This window comes from Podarcis vaucheri (assembly GCF_965113315.1).
Source record: "Podarcis vaucheri genome assembly, chromosome: 9".
Lineage (NCBI taxonomy): Eukaryota > Metazoa > Chordata > Lepidosauria > Squamata > Lacertidae > Podarcis > Podarcis vaucheri.
Window position 1 is genome coordinate 40,432,702 of NC_138767.1, and position 18,986 is coordinate 40,451,687.

The window sequence follows — 18,986 nt, forward strand, 5'->3', positions numbered from 1 at the left end:
TTTGGTGTTCCGTTGCGCCAGAAGCAGCTTAGTCATGCTGGCCACATGACCCGGAAGCTGTACGCCGGCTCCCTCGGCCAGTAAAGCGAGATGAGCACCGCAACCCCAGAGTCATTCGCGACTGGACTTAACTGTTAGGGGTCCTTTACTTTTAAGGGGACGCAGGTGGCGCTGTGGTCTAAACCACAGAGCCTAGGGCTTGCCAATCAGAAGGTTGGCAGTTCGAATCCCCGCAACGGGGTGAGCTCCCATTGCTCGGTCCCAGCTCCTGCCAACCTAGCAGTTCAAAATCATGTCAAAGTGCAAGTAGCTAAATAGGTACCGCTCTGGCGGGAAGGTAAACAGTGTTTCCATGCGGTGTTCTGGTTCGCCAGAAGCGGCATAGTCATGCTGGCCACATGACCCAGAAGCTGTCTGCGGATAAACACCTGCTCCTTCGGCCTATAGAGCGAGATGAGCGCACAACCCCTGAGTTGTCTGTGACTGGACCTAATGGTCAGGGGTACCTTTACCTTTACCTTTACCTTTACACAGCCACAGCCTGAAGGCGCGAGAGGCAGAAACATTTCCATTGAAACAAATTTGGAGGTTCTAAAGAATTCAGCCATCTGAATATAACACTGTTTCAGATAAATCATGGAACTGGTATTAGTATTTTAAATTGCTATTTTAATGCTGGGTGTGATGTCGTGTCTGCCTCTTTGCAATTTGTTTTTGATACTTAATTTGAGTTTATTTTGTTTCTTTATTTTAAGTTTATTGCTTGTCTCTTTCGCCTATACCAAGTCCTCAAGCCAACTCCACTGCATTAGAAACAACCATAGCAATACAATAAAATTTAATTGTATAAACAATTAAAACAATAAAACTATTAATGTAAACAACAATAAAATCAATGAGTCAGCAGTAAAATCAGCCCTGCAGCAGCATAAAACCGAATTGGAGTTTTGGAGTGGTTTTTCTTGCCACTTAATTGGAGTTTGTTTTTTGGTTATTCCCCGTGCGTTAAGTAATCAACTGCAGAAGTGTGTATCTCAGAAGCAGGCTTTTATAAAAATTTAATGACACCATATTTTTGAGTGTTCGAAATTAACTATGCAGACTTATGAATCAGTCACTCGCTCCCTTCCCAAAACGTTACTCGCTTGTCCCCAAGCAAGCTTTCATATTTTCATTGTCTCAGTTTAGAGAGGTAGAGTGAAGTGGCCCTCTATGCAGCATCAAAACACTTGCCTTAGTATTCAGATGTTGCTCAGTATGATGTCAATATAATGCTATCAGTGCAGCCAGCTTGATCACTCCTTTGGTTTTTGCAACATAAAAGTATTTCTGTGGTACTGAGTGGACTGCCAAGAGCCGCTTCTGAAAATAATTGTGGCATGTTAATTAAGCCACAGAAATAGTTAAGCTACTAGGAGCTTCCTTTCGCAAGCAGGTTAATCTTGAAGCACCTGCTGCGGTCTGCATTCAGCAAGCTGCACTTCTGATCCCCTCTTTGGCTGGCACTTACTCAGTATTAAATGATGGAGGATGCACTCCAGCATATGGGTGGAAAGGCAGGCAGAGCCAAATGATCAACGTGTGTATTACGTTTATGTATTAAGGACGACACCTTGCGCCAAATAAACATTTCCATGTAGTGGAGGGCATGCACATAGCTGCACGTACTCGCGGCTGTGACTCTAGCTCCAAACAGATGAACTCTCTGAAAACTCCCAAGCTGCTTCAGTCGCTTACAACTTGCTAATGTGTGTCTCTCCTGTACCATAATTATTTGTTCCACAGACAAGAGGGGGTGGGTATTGCGAAGAATTCTCCAGCCACGAGCAACTCAGGAGCGCCGCCAAAATGCATCAGTGATGCTAAATGAGTTCTCTGCTGTATAACTTAGCCAAGTATAGAAACCAGCCCCACAGCTTTCGGCACGTTACCATAGCACTGTTGTTATTGCAGAAAGGTTTTGCAATACCTAATAGGATTAAACGTGCAAGCGCTTCTGTCCACTTGGAACACATATAAAACAGCTTTCCTTTCGCCTAATGAACTAATTAAGACCCCCCGTTTCTCTCCATGAATGTTTTTGGTCACTCCCCCCAACATCCTATTCCTTTAAACTATAGGTCCATAATTTTGATCAGTGTACAGTGGTACCTTGGGTTAAGTACTTAATTCGTTCCAGAGGTCCGTTCTTAACCTGAAACTGTTCTTAACCTGAGGTACCACTTTAGCTAATGGGGCCTCCTGCTGCCGCTGCATGATTTCTGTTCTCATCCTGAAGCAAAGTGCTTAACCTGAGGTACTATTTCTGGGTTAGCGGAGTCTGTAGCCTGAAGCGTGTGTAACCTGAAGCGTATGTAACCCGAGGTACCACTGTATTCTCCACAGCTTCAACAGATTACAGCACTAGGCAAGAACAAAAACTCTATACCATAACAGAACCCCATTTATGACGGTCCTTTACAGAATCCAGTTTTAGTGTCCTGTTAATCAATAATCTTCCCACATGAATTTTCATTTAATTCTGCCTTGCGGTCCAAACCAATGAGGTGAACCTTCTTAAAGTGCCTCAAACGGTTCTCTCAAACAAGGCTATGCATGTAATTTTGCTTGGCACTCTAGGCAAAGCAGCAGTCCGCCTTCACCTCTTTGTGCAGCTGTGTAGGCAGCAGTGATTCAGACAGTACAAGAATAGGAACAGAAGAGATAGTCTTGAGGATATCATGCCTAACTTGACAGGAAGAGGAAACCCTTTTTGTGCCTATAGTGCTTCAGGGCTGAAGGTCAGGCGTTTGTGTGCTCAGCCGATTTTAGAGAACTGCTGCCATTAGAGAGGCTTGAGATGCACTTCCTTGATTTAGGAAGGGGGAAAACATGACCTGAGCTGCAGATAATGTCATCCATTTGAGTATAGCACCACAGAATGGAAGCAACTTTATCCCTACCATAAGCTTTCAGCAGCTGGGGTGATTTTGAAATGTTGATGTTAATCAAGGAATGCATCATGTGCACTGAATTATCCTAAACATCTAAATAGACTCCAAGTCCCCAGTATTCAAACTTCCAGATGCAGCTAAATGCTACCTTCAGTGAAATACAGTGGCTCTCACAATAGATCTTTCCCAATACAGTGGTACCTTGGGTTACAAACACTTCAGATTACAGACTCTGCTAACCTGGAAGTAGTACCTTGTGTTAAGAACTTTGCCCCAGGATGAGAACAGAAATAGCATACCGGCAGCGAGAGGCCCCATTAGCTAAAGTGGTACCTCAGGTTAAGAATGGTTTTAAGTTAAGAACGGACCTCCAGAACGAATTAAGTTCATAACCAGAGGTACCACTGTATTTAGTCCTTATCCTCTAGTAAACTACAGATAAAATGTATTTGGTAACATGGCATGAGTGTTAATGGTTCTATGCAAGGTGTGCATAAAACCATTAACCTTTCCCATTTTTAGGAAGCCATTTTTGATGAAAAAATATATGATGGTACCTGACTGGTACCTGAGTTTCTCTGCATTTGTTGAGGAACAGAACCGTTTTTCTTAAAAGGCCTCCAGCTCTTTCAGAGTGTCCCAGACTTATGACATGATACCATTCCAACAGAATTTGACCCTGTGTATGATGATTGTATAATAATTCTGTCTAAGAAAGAGAAAAAAATACTTACATGAGGGTTTGGGGTTAATCACATTTCAGTTCTCTTTAAAAATTCATATTTGACTAATTGGAATCTTCTCTCCCTTACTGCATTACTGAAAGGATTATAGTATATATCTATGCTTACATCTGGCTTTATTGGGGCATGCTAAATTAATTTGTCAGACGATGTTATTAGGTGAACTAAAACATACATCTCATCTCTCAAAAATGCTAAAATTTAGGTTGTGAGCTGCTTTAATGCAAAATAATGTTTTACCTTAGGAAAGCATGGAGATTTACAGATTTTGACTCTGCTTATCTTTTTTTTTTAGCTCTGTGTGGTGTCCCTGGCATTGTTCAGAACACTTATCAGCTTGCATTGTGAAGACGTGATGTTACAGCTAGTTTTAAGGTAGAATCAAACACTCTTTTTCCTGATGTTGCCCTGCTATTTCCTCCCTGATGATTAGTATCCTGTGATTGCTTCATACCTGTTGTTTTACCCATGCTGTGCATGGTGTGAGTAGGTGGAGATGTATGTGTTACACTGTTGTGGGTGAAGATCACACACTTCTGTTTTAGGATGTACAGAAAGCTCACTGTCAATCCTAGATGTCTAGTGCCGAAAAAATGAAAAACGAGAATTTTTTAAAAATCACAAACCGCTTAGAAGAATGAAAGTAGACTTTCCACAAATTTAGCAGACTGAGTGAAGGAATTTACATTCATTCGGACTAAATTGACAGAGGCTCTTCTGCATACAGAGTGATGTGCCTTGTTTCTGAAAAGGGTCAGTACTTCCTAAGGTTTGTGAGTGCATTAGGAAGAATATGATCCATTTTTCACAAAATAGTTTTGAGGAAGCCTATTGAGAGTTAGCTGGCTTGGCGCTGCACTTTCACAACAACTTACCAGTCAGATACATCCCTGTAAGATCGGCACCTTGAGTACCTGGTTGTTGGGTAGTGTTATGCCAATTGCTAGTATTCCTATGACGATGGTGAACCAGCTTGGTTCCTTCACCATCCTGTACAAACTGGAGTCCACTCTTCCGCAGTCCTTTCTTGTTGTATTTTCCATATCCTGCAGACAAGTAACAACTCGGCAGTTCAGTCATCAGACCTGAGACAGCTGGTATTATAAAATTTGGCTCATCTATGTGATTTAGCTTTAAGGAATAAATGAGGGCTGGAGAATAACTTTTTTATAGGAGCTATGTTGTGGCACTTAATTAATGAAACCCTCTGTTCCTAGGTACTTGATACCCTGTAATCACATCATGTTCAGCCAAAGATGGGCTGTGAGGGAACGAGATTGGTATTCTGTATCTGCTGCTAGATTGCTTGCCTTGACTCCAGTCTGCTGCTCTAGTGGGATTACTCTGACTTTTGAAAAACAAGAAAAAGATTATATCCTGTGGAGGAAAAACATACACAGGGCAGGTAAATATTTCACCTATTTTCTGAATGGACAAGTTGGCATCAGGCTGTTTTTCCTCTTTCGTTCCTCGTAGTGTATTCAGTGGCATTGAGTTCATGATTATCATTAAGTTTCTTAATTCCTCCCACGTGTAACATTTGGCTAGATTCATATACTACTGGACTAATGAAAGAACACACACACACACACACACACACACGCACACACAAACACCCTCCCTGCATCACATCCATGCTATGCACTTAAAGCAGCGTGAGGACTTTAGTGCAGAATTTCTGTGTTCCAGGCAAATGCTTCCTTCTCTCTTACACCAGTCTCATGAGATTTTGTGAAAACCTCTTTACTTTTGTCAGCATTTGGATTGAAAAGCTGATTATTTACTACTACTAATACCTGTGTGTAGGATGCTAAGTTTCTGATTACACACACCATACACTATTAGGTGTGGATTTTCCTTACCGCTAGTTAGAATCAGGAGGAGGAAGTTTCAGGAATAAATGTGTGTGTGCATGAAGATGCAGACTGTTTGCAAAAATATGGAAAACTCTTTACTTCTGAAAGGCTTTTTTAAAAAAAGGGTTTTCTTTTATTTACAGTGTATAAACAACAAGAAATGTTATGGACATATTGATTGTATTTGCATTATTCACCCATAAGAGCATTCAGAATACTGTGAATGAAAGTAATTTACATTGACACACCATGCAAATAGTATACAATAACATACTGTAATCAAGGAGATATCTCCAATGTCCACCATAAGATGGTGGGTGGGGGAGGGGAACCCTTGTCTTTTCTTCCTACCTTATGTAAACAGTTACTTTGCCATGTGGTGGCTTTTAATATTCCGAGAGAACATGAAAAGAGGTGCAAGTACAGTGGTACCTAGGTTTACAAACTTAATCTGTTCTAGAAGTCCGTTCTTAAACTGAAGTGCGCTTTCCCTAATGAGGCCTCCCGCCACCGGTGCACTTTCACCATTCGGATTCCGTTCTTAGACTGAGGTAAAGTTTGCAAACTGGGACACTTCTTCCGGTTTTGCGGAGTTCGTAAACCGAATTGTTCGTCAACAAGGCTATTCTTAAACCAAGGTACCACTGTATCAGCAAGTGGTCCACATTACTACTGGGTTCACACTAGGAATGGATGGCTGTTGATTTCAGTTTCTCATTTTTTTCCAGCCTAACTTCAGTTTGTCTCATTTCTGCATCAGTTTAGCAAGTCGAAAAGAATTCACGAAAATCAATAAATATTTGTGTGCATTTAAATGCTTTTTGTAGACAATATCTGGTTTCAGAGCTGCCTTGCAAAATTTGGAAAATTGCAACTTTTGAAGCATAGCTCCATTTTTAGTGAGTTAGTATTAAAATGGAAACTGAGCAAATTTTCCCCCATCCCTTGTTTGCACATGGGAAACCAAAGTTTCACACCCATGCTCAACTACATACCTCTCTAGGTACCTTTGTTCAAGCAGTTGTTTCTCAACCTAACCTGCCTCTCGGAGGTGGTTGTAACAGTAAATACAGCTAAATATGTATTATAGCACACTTGGAGTTTTTGAGATAGGAAATAAAACCTAAGTAAAGGGGAGCATTGCCCCTTCTTTCAAATCAATCAAAAGTAAAACCATTCCCCATTGGAAAGAAATGTCAACTATGCAACCTAATAAAACTTGAGTCGATTGCCCCAAACTTTTGTATTTTGTCTACAAGAGCATCATAAATATCTTAGGACATCTTGGTCATAGGTCAGTTGAACAAATTTATTGGAAATTTGGTGGAAATTGCCTTTCCGGTGACCAGTGACATGATCTTTAACACTTCATTGTTTCTGTGTTTATGGCTGACAATTCAGTCAGATCGAGGAAGTATTGCAATACCAATGAAAAAATACACCTTTTTATTGTGTGTGTGTGTGGGGGGGGGGGATCCATTGAACTTCTTGTTGCAAGGCAAACTGTTGTGCTAAATGTTTTAGAGCCATCCATAAAAATAAAGGACATTCCACACCACAGAGAAACGTATTACATTTTGCCAAATTCAGGCTTTCTCCACATTTGTTTGTCTGTTGTCTAAAAAATTTCAATCAGTTGGCTATTTTGTTGCTCAGTACTGCCTGTTTGATTTGTAATACATGGAGCTTCCTTGAGTCATTTAAACTTCAGCTGGATCATTGCAGGAGGATTTTCCCTTGAGCTTATAGCAAGATCTGAAATAGGAGTTCAGTAGTAGTGTTCAGTAGAGTTCCTTCAACCAGCTATGGTGAACTGATTTAGAAGAGGCTTGGCAAGGGACCTTGTTTCTTGGACCATTGAGAAGCACAAAACTGTGTGCCATTACGGACAGGACAGGGCAGGTTTCTCTCTACTGCATCTTGTGGAATCTGGCAGCCTCTAGGAGCAACATATCTCAACATTAATTTGCTTTGGAGAGTTTTGTTAAAATTGAGTGGGAGAGGTCCTTCCTTTTGCCCCACTTGCCAGGGACAGGATGTGAGTTTGCAGCAGTTGCATAAATCACTCTTCTGCACCGCTGCAGCTTGTTAACTGATAGCATCTTGTGGTTCAGGAGCTTACTTCCAAGTTTTAAGGACCTTTGAACTAGTCTGCATAAAACAGGGACTATCTAGTCTAGGGAAACTGGCAAATCTTCTTCCTTTGGTCTAATCTAAATAGCCACATCTCTCTCTGTAAATTTGCCTGCTTGTGGAATAGTGCTATTTACTCATGTGCCACATGACTATGATAGTTGTGTAACCAAGGTATAAGTTAGAAGCATATTCATAGGATCTTTCTATGCATGTTTGTGTTGCTGTTCGACACCCTAACTGTGACTCCCTGCCATTCCATTCCAGGTACAACTGAAGAGTCCAGCAGCAGAGGTACTGCAGACTCCACATGTATTGTGGAATATGGGAAGACTGTTGATATCAGTTACCTGCAGTACCTTTGGGATGCTCAATCCCTCATACTCCACTGTATGAAAGACTGCCAGGTTTGGTCTGCTCCATATGATGGTGAAAGCCCTGATCCACGTACCTTTATCCAAACACTAGCTGACGAGGATGGTAAAAACCTAGATCAGCCCATTTTCCGATTTCAGCATAGAACACCTAGTAATACAAGTTCCTCTCAGATAACTCCTTTGGGAGAAAAGTTGCAGCTGGAGCTGGAATGGGATGACAGCTATGATACGGGGATCTCTCCTGGATCTGATTCGGGCTCTCCACAGCATGATAATGCTTTAGGAAATGTAGACCCACAACCACCTGCAGCGCCACCAAAGCACATTCAGGAAATGAAGAAAAATGCAATCATGCTGATCAAAGGGTCATATATAGAAGAATCAGACTTTCAGGATGATGTCATGGTTTATAGGTTATGTGCTGAAAAGGATGCTCAGGAAGCAGACAAGGAAGCTTCGGTGTCAGAATCTCAAAGCACAGATGATCAGCAGATGATCCCTGCCAATGGTCCCCTTAAAAGTCCCCAGACAGACTCCAGTTTGGAGGAACACAATATGAAAAATTCAAACTTGACCCAGCATGCAACAGTCAAACAAATCCATGACAGCGTTGCTGAAACCCCGCAGCCAGACTTGGAACTGAAGCTGTCTTGCCTAGAAGAAGACCGCAATGCTAACACAAGCTTGCTGAGCCCCGAAAGCGAGGATTTTATTTCCCAGTGTGATAACATCATTAAGGAGTTGGATTCTACCCCTACAGAGTTGGTAGAACTTAAATTGCTTATTCCTGAACCAATCTCTCCTGTGGAAGAGGAAGAAGACTTTGAAAATTTTTCAGCCGACACACCATCAGCAGAAAGTATGCCTTCACCTTTTGGACCAAAAGATGTATGGTCCGGCAATCCAGCAAGGACCCAGAGCATCCCATTTACAGGTGAAATTTTCTAATCAAGTCACTTAAAACTCTTTTAAACAATAATGTTCTTGGTGGGGGAGAGGGCTATGTGAATAAGAGATTTACTGATTATGTTGACATTGACTGTTAAGTGTAGAAATATTCTTGGCTTGGATTTCATTCCAGTGAAATCGAAGTAGACCAATATACTTCTCAATATATCCTGTACAGAAATTCTCTGATAGCAGCATAATTCTAGAAAATATCCCTACATAGTTTAGGAAAAGGGATAATCAAACTTTCACAGCAGGCACTGCTAAAGAGCAATTGCCACAAAAAGATTTGACAATAGCTATTATTTCTAGTCCATCTCGTCCTCTGTCTAGGGGATGACAGAGGACGAGATGGTTGGACAGTGTTCTCGAAGCTACGAACATGAGTTTGACCAAACTGTGGGGGGCAGTGGAAGCCAGGAGTGCCTGGCATGCTCTGGTCCATGGGGTCATGAAAAGTCAGACACGACTAAATGACTAAACAACAACAATTATTTCTGGTAAGACAAAACAACAACACCTTGTTTATTCCAGTGTTTCCCAACCGGTGTTCCGCGGCACACTAGTGTGCCGTGAGACACCGGCTGGTGTGCCGTGGGAGGGAGGCGGGCGAGTCGGGCGGCGAGAGGCGGCGGCGAGGATCCGCGTCGAGCCGGGGCCGGCTCCGCGGTGGTGGTGCCGAGCGGCGGGGCAGCGCGCGCAAAAGGGAGGAGCGCGAGACAGCGGAGGAGGAGGAGGCCGGCATGTCTGGGCAGCAACAGCAGCAGCAGCAACTCCCGGCGACGGCTCCTCCTCCGCCCGCTATCGCCGCCACCACCACAACAGCCGCCGCCGCCTCAGCTGCCGCCGTCCCTCAGTCCCTCGCTCTGCTGCCTCCTCCCACCCCGGCAAGGGGAAGGGAAAAAACGTTCACTTTTGTGCGTCCCTCCCGGCGTGACACTGCGCGCTGACGTCACGGGGCGGGGCTTTAATGGTGGTGTGCCGCGAGATTTTTTTCCGGTAAACAGGTGTGCCGTTGCCCAAAAATGTTTGGGAAACACTGGTTTATTCACTGTAAAATTAAAGTTGCAAATGTCTTAGTCACTTCTGATCACTAGATGGCAGCTCTGCCGCCATTCTGTGCATCTGCCCCATTTTACCTGCACGTTGAGACATTTTGCTCCCTACCAATTGTGAAACGCTTAGCACTGCTGAATTGAATTCATCCTGTTTTCAATATCACACTTCCCTAAAAGGATTTTATTGTAATGATGTTAGCAGGACACATTGTATTTGGGCTTAAAAACACTTTGGTATTTATTTAACTTTGGTAGCTCTTGGAACACAATCTGTTCTGAATTATCTCAGCTCCTCTGAATGACATGATATGAATATTCGCCCTATTGGGGGGACGGAAATGATGGTGGTAAAATGGCTGGGAAATTTCAAATAATGTGCTCATAATGACAAAAGCAAATAACTAAAGCAAATGTCCATTTATTGTTACTTACTAATTTAAAATTGTATTTTTTCAGCACTTTTCTGTTCCCATAAGGATCCAGGCAATACAACATAACTGAGAAATTGTCCGGATAATGCTTTTCAGGGAAAGGGTGGGGAAGAAGAGAATGTTAAATATGGCTACAAGTCACATAACTCCATCGATCAATTAAACTGAGTAATGCAATTGAATAAGCATATTGCTATCAGATTTATTATTCTGGTCTGGAAATAATTTCCTTTCCACTGGTGCAGCTGTCTGGCCACTGTGAAAAATAATCAGCTTAGCAAAAAAACTTCATAAATAGTTGGGTTTGTGTTGCTAAAAGACCAGGAGCTTTGTGGCTTCTGAACAGTAGCAGTTGGTGGTAACTTTGATATTCCAAAACCCACACGGGTCAGTCAAATTAAGAAAAGTTAACATTTCACATTACTGCTGTATTAATACATCCACAGCTCTTTGAGTGGCATCTTCCTTCTCAGTTCGCCCAGCTGGCATGTAACAGTAAACCATATTTTAACATTACTAGGATGAGCTGCAGTAAGCCTTGGGCCTCCTGGCTTTTCCCCCCGTTTATGTAAAGGAAGGAGCTGCATGTAAATGCAGAGAGCTTGTCTATATTCTGGTTTGTTAAACCACAATTTTATCATCGAAACACAGCCAGCATAAAGAATTCTGTTAATTCCTCCTTTCCCATAGGATTGTAGCACTGAAACATAGTTTCTGTGTCAAGGAATAAGATTTCTTTTGTTCAGAACTCAAGGTGGACAATGAACCGATCTTTGTATGTGGTACTAATGTTTTGTGTTCGTTGAGAAAAAAATAGCACGCGCTCCTTCTAATAATTTATTGCGATTCAAATCCCAACTCATTCATCCACCGTCAAGGACACTATCAGTATTTTAGTAATGGGAATGTAATGTGGCAAATAAAACTTTTATTATGAATAGGACCCCAATTAGTTTTATGTCTGCCTGCACGGTGTGTTTTGTATAACATCATTAATTTTGATCTAATTAGTCCGTGGTACTCCTCTTGCAAAGCTTGTAAACCTCCACTTGTCACCTGAGATTCTTCATCTAACAAGATGCTTGAAGCTAGCTTAGTGATGACAGGGCCATTTATATGTACCATGGTTAAGTCTCTGGAAGCAACTCATCGTGCAGCAAGAACCCTTTTGCAACTAAAGCCGTTTATGTATTTCCAGAATAGTTTACCATTCAATATCTTCCACCCCCATACTTTTCTCTTAATCTCTTGCGTAGCTTTTGCTCTTGGATCATGTCAGCAGTAATCATCAGCGCCTGAAAAAGATTGTTCCAGTAGGACAAGGGGATTAAATAAGAAGCTCACAGGACAGGCCCATAATTATTAAGAACTGCAAGATTGCATGGGAGAACTTGCAGTGGTTGCAAGCAATCCTACTGCTAGTCTCTCCCAGCTCTACCTGGAGACGTCAGGGATTGAACATGGGACCTTATGTATGCTCGCCCTCTGAGTCACAGCCTTTCACAGAATAGCTCAGTTGGTTAGAGCGTGGTGCTGATAATACCAAGGTTGTAGGTTCAAAACCCCGTATGGGACAGCTGCATATTTCTACTTTGCAGGAGGTTGAACTAGATGATTCTCAGTGTCCCTTCCAACTCTACAGTTCTATGGTTCCTGTACATTGTGCATATAGCAACATGGCTATGCTAAACAAAAGGTGTTGAGTTTTTAATACCCTTCCTTGGCAATGCAAACTTTTCTTGGCGCAGCAGAGGTTAAAAGGTCACAGTCATCTCTGATGGACTTCCTGGATTTTAACTGCTGTGTAGGAAGGCTGAGAAACCTGATTCTGATGCTATGCTGCATAGTGGCATCTTAGGCATGGCAAGTGGGGCAGCGATGTCCAGCTGTGCCCTGCTTGCCATTTCAAACCCTTTTATATCAATTAATTGGTCAAGCCTCTATGAAGTAGTCACTGTGAAATGCCAGAGCTCCAAGACCATGCTAAAATAGCACGAGGCTGTCACTGTCTGTACTCCCTCCTAAGCTTAGGAAAAGGATATGTGTAAGAATGCCATTGTGCAATTCCTGGGCTGGGTGCCGGTGGTAGTTGTGTCCTCCCAAGTGAGGGGTGGGGGAATTCTATGTTTAGAGCAGTGCAGCCTTGCATTAGTGCAGCCCATCATAGCATTGCTATGTGTGGCTGATCTCCAAGTCAAAATTCCCTTGTTTCCACAGCAGGGAGCAGGTAGAGGAGACAGGAAGTGCCCATTGTGCTGGGTTGAAAACAGGGCAGAATTCCCTTCCTGACCCCCTCCCTCTTGGCATGTCATGTCAAGCTGCAGGGAGAGAGAAGAAAGGAGGAGGGAGACTCTACTTTCTCTGAAGCATTTCAGGCTAGGCCAATGTAGCCCATGGGAAATGTAGGGCTACTTGACATTGCGTTAGCCCTGTAGAAACTGCCGTCCCCAGGGGGCAGCTGCTGGAGAAGAGAAGGAAGTCCTCTGTGGCTTGCTGGAGCGAGAGGGCTGCTGCCAGTCAGCCCAATAAGTGGAATGGAAGTAAATGAAGAAGGCTGAATGGGTGGGAAGGAGAGGATTTTAACCAGGGGGCTATTTGAAAGGGAAAATAAGTGATACTTCTTAAGTATTTTTGGGAGAAGGAGCTTGGCTTATTTCTGTGGAAGTCTGATGCAAGCAGATGGGCCATTGTTGGACTCCACTACAGCCTGCCCTGGTAGCACTACAACCAGCACAAAATGAGCTTACCCAAAGGCCCAAATGGGCTGGAAAACAATGCTTCTTATCATTACAGCACCTTTCCTTTCTTCAGTCTTACGTTCTTTTAGCAATTAATCGCTTGTGTGTGTGCCTGTTTTTAAAACTGCAGGTCCATTTATCAGTGTGGTGCTCTCAAAGCTGGAAAACATGTTGGAGAACTCCTTGCATGTCAACTTGCTGCTCATTGGCATTGTCACTCATCTGGCAAGTTACCCACAGCCCCTCCTTCGTTCCTTTCTGCTCAATACCAACATGGTGTTCCAGCCTAGTGTGCGGTCATTGTACCAGGTACTTCATGATTGTCTGACAGAAGTCCTAATATGGTTGAAGATATAATTTGTTGTTAAACATTCTTGGTATATAGTGCCATCATTATGCATGAATGCTAGAATGACATAAGCAACAGCAAGGTCCTTGCTCCAAGGAGTTTATAGTCGTCCTTCTAAGAGGAAAAGGGAATAAGGAATGAATGCAAGCAAATGTGGTTGGGTTTTAGCGTCAGTTTGTTCTACACTTTATATCCCTGCGTATTTGCAGCTTAGGGACGCGAGTAGCGCTGTGGGTTAAACCACAGAGCCTAGGACTTGCTGATCAGAAGGTTGGTGGTTCAAATCCCCACAATGGGGTGAGCTCCCGTTGCTCAGTCCCAGCTCCTGCCCACCTAGCAGTTCGAAAGCACGTCAAAGTGCAAGTAGATAAATACCTTCCGGCGGGAAGGTAAACGCCGTTTCCGTGCGCTGCTCTGGTTCGCCAGAAGTGGCTTAGTCCTGCTGGCCACATAACCCAGAAGCTGTACGCCGGCTCCCTCGGCCAATAAAGTGAGCTGAGCGTCGCAACCCCAGAGTCATCCGCGACTGGACCTAATGGTCAGGGGTCCCTTTACCTTTATTTACAGCTTAACTCTAATTGGGCCTCACTCCACAAGGCTGCAATGAGAAATCTAGAGATCTCCTTTGTGAATTTCCATTGTTTCTAATCACACTTCAATAGAATAAGACTCCCTGTGCCACCCCCTCCTTTAAAAACAAAGAATTGCAAAATACTTTACCCTGATCTTTTTCTTTAGTTGCCACTGAATGGTGCCTTAAAGTTGATGCGTTAATAATGCTGTTGGGCAGAGCTTGGCACCACAGCTGCCTTTAATGTGATTTTGAGAGCAAAGGACACAGTAAACAGATGATTTGGGACACAACTCAAATGACAATATAAAGATTTATTGCTGCTATTGTTTTGGCAGGTGCTGGCATCTGTGAAAAACAAAATTGAGCAGTTTGCTTCCATTGAAAAGGACTTCCCTGGACTACTCATAGAAGCCCAGCAATACCTGCTTTTACGGGTGGACGTGTCAGATATTCCTCTGGAGTCATTGACTAAAGGCAAGTAACTACTATTCTTAAAAGCATAAAATTATTTTTTAAAAAAACATGTATTACTACCTATTACTTATTTTTAACAAGATCTCAAATTAGTAAGATGTTCACTATGCTTATGTTCCTATGAAAGCATGTTTTGGGTTTGCTTTAACTATGTGGTAGTCTTAATATATTGGGATTAAATACAATATATTAGTTTAGATACAGAAGGTTGGAATATTTTGTGTGTTTGCTTCACACTGGGTGTATGGGTCACTCCACACTGGGCCCTGGGGTGCCTGAGCTGAGCCCTTCAGGAAGATCTATGGTACAGTATCAAAGGTGTCTGCAGAACTATCCTATCATGAGAGACCTGGGTAAGGACATACATAAAGGCTGTGGTTGCTATCTTGTAGAAGCAGGGTGAAGCAACAATCTTGCCTTGTCTGCAAGAGCAAAATCTAGATACCCTGCTAAGTTTATAGGAACAGAAGAATTTGCCTAATTAGGGCAGACTTACTTTCATATATAGCTTAGTACTGTCTACTCTGGCAGCAGCTCCCCAGTATCTGGGACAGCTGTATTCCTCATCCCCTGCTATCTTATCCTTTTAACTGGTGATGCCATTGATTACACTCGGAATCTCCTGCACACATTGGAGATGTGTTCTCTTCCCCTTCCTCATCTCCTCCTCCTCCAAGCAGCTGTGGGCAATGTACCTGGTTGTCTTGGTTTATCCTCATTACAAGGCCCCAAGGTAGGGTAGGTTGAGATAGATAACTTGCCCAGGTTGACTCAGTTATCTTTATGACAACGGACCGCACTCCCTTAAAATATATCTGTAAGGGCACAGCTGCTATTCACTATAACTTCTAACTCCTGAAGGGAGTAACCATGTTCTCTTCTTTTCAGGACTAGCAGAAGGGTAACTGGTAATATGTGTGTGAGTTGTTTTATTTTTAGAATGACCATGTGATGAGGAGTGTGGTTGCAAACATTCATTTAGGAATCCTAGTGGGGGGGGGGAACCTCTGCAGTTTATGCATTGTCGTGAGAGATGAGCATGTCTAACATTTCATGAATGTGCTCTCTCAAGTGGAGTTGACCACGTTAAAAATAAGTCCTTCCATAACTCCCTGGGGGTGAGGGGAGGAGTTGTTTGGTCTTATCATGCGGAACAGCTTCCCCATCTGCAGCTGCCTCCTGAATATATTACCACCAGTTCTCATGCGTTAGCCAGTCAACTTTTATTACTGCGACCGAAGCACAAGCAGGGTCATGTGTAGTAGAGTGTATTACCTGTGACTGAGAAAGGTATGCACATTTTCTGTTATTCTCTCTCCAGACCTTCTTGCAGAGAATTCCCAGGCTGCCTACTTACAACCATGCAGTCTTGGAGGTTTTTTTTTTGTTTTGGTTTTTTTTGCACAAAAGCTGTTTAAAAGGAAACTTGGGAGATAAAACTATCCATGTGCACTAGAGGTCACTTCCTTTAAACAGCTCTTGTACCAAATCTCCAAACTGCTTCTTAAATTTGGGACTTTGAGTTCCTTGTCACCCAGTTATTAGTGTGCTGAATGAGTAGCTCTATTTGTCGTACTAGGATTTGGATGTCACCTGTCAAGGTAGAGCTGTTGCCACAGAGATATCAGATTTTCCTAACTAACATAAACCCATAGGCTTCAGGGGGTCTGTACTAAGCATGACAAAGTCTGGAAACAAGCCATGCTGATTGAAAGAAAAGCCTGTGCTTATTTGTTTGAGGGGGTCAGCAAACTATTCAAATAGGGACGGTGAGGTCCCTTGCAAAAGAAGTGATATCTGTTTATGGATTGTTAAGCAAAGGGTAGGAATCAACAGAAAGTTCTCAAAGTGAAGGGAAGTAAATAGCAGAGGCTCCTCAAGGATTGTTTGAACTGGTGCAATTTTACTTATTCACAAAGATGCATAGTCAGAGGTGATGATGACAGTCACAGTTTCTTGCCTACCCCAAATTAATCAGGATGGTGACATCCCAAGCAGTGTTTGAAGAGCTCTCTATAAAGAATGTCCTTGTGTTGGAGGTCTTTTTAATTGAGATGAAAGATGACCAAGAGGAAGCAAGTCACAGGTTTACAAAACTATGAAAAATGTGGGGAAAGGGTATCTTTCCTCTTCCTACACCTCACTGATGATGTCTGCTTAGTTGATGATAAACAAATCAAAGCACTACTTCACACAGCATTCAGTGACCATCACAAGCTGATGTGGTATAATGACCACCAACAGATGTGGTGGTTGATTGCTCTTAGACCAATGCATAGATAATAGGTTTGGCAGCCATGCCTAAATGGAACCTCTGTCTTCAGAGACAATATACCTCTGTTTCCTGAATCATCTGGAAGTAATGTGGATGTTCCGTAGACTGAAGTTGGTCTGTGTTCTGCTTTCATAATTAAATTCCTGCCCCTTCCCCCCAGCCCTGGTTCTTATCTTGCTAGAATCACTGTATCAGAGCACTGTTCTTATGGGTATAAATTTTCATTAGAAGCTATGTTCAGGGGGTAATGGGGAAATGTGCAGAATCTGATGAGCACAGTAACCATAGTGACTAATTGCTTACCAGTAGTATGTGTAAAGAAGTCACTTATTTTGGGAAGTAAAATCCTTGCCTTTCTGCTTGATTTAATTTGAAGCATTTCAGTAGTGCTGTGGGAAGCAGCAGAGGCCAATGTCTCCTCCCCCTCCCTTTGAGGGTTCATCTTAATGTAGCTCCATTTATAATTGACATACTGACATCTTCTAATATACTATGGAGCTTGCAAGATCATTGCCTGCTTCTTAATGTATTATTATCCTATCATGGGCGTGTGCAGTAAATAAGATGCTTAGTAGAGGTCATAGGATTTGGGAAGCTGTTTCAGATAACTACTACAGAAAAGCTTGCTGTTGTGAGGCACTGTAGCTTGAGCTATGGATTTTGGGTTTGAAACCCAACCTCCAATGACTGGGATCAGCAGTTGCTTAGGTTCCTGCCTATGGCTTCCATTATGGCTGACTCCTAGGTTATAACATAAACTGCATTTGAATCAGGCCTAGGTTTCAAAATGAGACTTCATGGGGGCATGAGGAATGCTTTTAAAGGGGAAAAACAAGCCTCAAACTCCCTTGAGGCCATAGAATTATATTTTTGTTTCCTTTGGATCCTGGCTCCCGTTTTAGGTCTTCCCTTAGGGCTCACTATGAGATATTTTCCTATCGTATTCTTAACATCACTTCATCTATCCAAAACACTTATTCATGCTGTGTGAACAAGTCCCAATATTCAGTGAATATTATTATAGTTTGGTTCATATTATTTAGTTCTTCATCTCTCCTCTCTCTCTCACAAGCGCGTGCGCGCGCGCACACACACACACACCAGCACCTTTATTATTTAAAAAATTGGATTGATCGTTTGCAAAGATGTTGCATGTTTTTTTCATAAATCTGAGCACAGGCTACAGTCACTGCCTGTGCTGCCCCTTCCCCCACAACATGCACAACCATATTAAGGCTTATAGAATAAACAAATGCCTGGATAGCTGCAAGTTTGGCGCTTAGTCAAGCTCATAATGTCAGCAATCAAATTGCAGTGCCTGCAGCCAGTTGTCCATCAACTTGTATCATTATGTCAATTAGGGAATATAAGGTAGAAATGGCCTGTGGTAATGGTATATACAAGACTATTTGAACTGTGCCTAGGTTATGGCGGAATGCTCAGATCCAATTTTACCAATAAAATGAACACTTTTCTTCCTCGAGCTGTAAAGTAAATGTGGTTTGTATATGTATATGGGGAATTTTTTTGGCACCACCTTACATTTTGAATACCGACGGATTTATATTCAGCCTTAATGACGATGATTTTGTTTAAGATTAGAGCATACAGAAAACATGTGCATGTAGGAAATGTATTTACTGGAGACTAGAAAGCTATATTGTAAGGTGTAAAGGTAAAGGACCCCTGGACAGTTAAGTCCAGTCAAGGTTGACTATGAGGTGTGGCGCTCATCTTGCTTCAGGCCGAAGAAGCCACCGCTTGTCCACAGACAGCCTTCCGGGCCTTGGTCCTGTATACCTGAAGGAGCGTCTCCACCCCTATCGTCCAGCCCCGACACTGAGGTCCAGCACCGAGGGCCTTCTAGTGGTTCCCTTGCTGCGAGAAGTGAGGATACAGGGAACCAGGCAAAGGGCCTTCTCAGTAGTGGCGCATGCCCTATGGAAGCCCTCCCAGCAGATGTCAAGGCAATATTTTCCTTTTAACAACTGAAGGTGGCCCTGTTTAGGGAAGTTTTTAATATTTGATGCTGTATTGTTTTTAATATTCGGTGGAAGCCGCCCAGGTTGGCTGGGGAAACTCAGCCAGATGGGTGGG

The 18,986-nt window shown here is 42.7% G+C and overlaps 2 protein-coding genes across 4 annotated transcripts in view; one reads left to right on the forward strand and one right to left on the reverse strand.

Moving 5' to 3' along the window:
- The window catches only part of FHIP1A (FHF complex subunit HOOK interacting protein 1A), an 87,247-nt gene that overhangs the window by 64,752 nt on the left and 3,509 nt on the right, over positions 1–18,986 (forward strand). Inside the window, exons 7-11 of one of the 2 annotated variants that reach the window (XM_082237609.1) lie at positions 3,972–4,051; positions 4,894–5,081; positions 7,933–8,976; positions 13,348–13,526; positions 14,476–14,614. In XM_082237609.1, the coding sequence (XP_082093735.1) occupies positions 3,972–4,051; positions 4,894–5,081; positions 7,933–8,976; positions 13,348–13,526; positions 14,476–14,614 (1,630 nt within the window). Of the gene's footprint in view, positions 1–3,971; positions 4,052–4,893; positions 5,082–7,932; positions 8,977–13,347; positions 13,527–14,475; positions 16,402–18,986 lie in introns of those variants that run through there. The other variant, XM_082237608.1, reaches the window with a different exon arrangement.
- GATB (glutamyl-tRNA amidotransferase subunit B) overlaps positions 10,447–18,986 on the reverse strand; it is a 57,662-nt gene continuing 49,122 nt past the window's right edge. For both annotated transcript variants that reach the window (XR_014223385.1, XR_014223386.1), the window contains one exon: positions 10,447–11,774. The gene's annotated coding sequence lies outside the window, so the exon portion shown is untranslated. The remainder of the gene's footprint in view (positions 11,775–18,986) is intronic.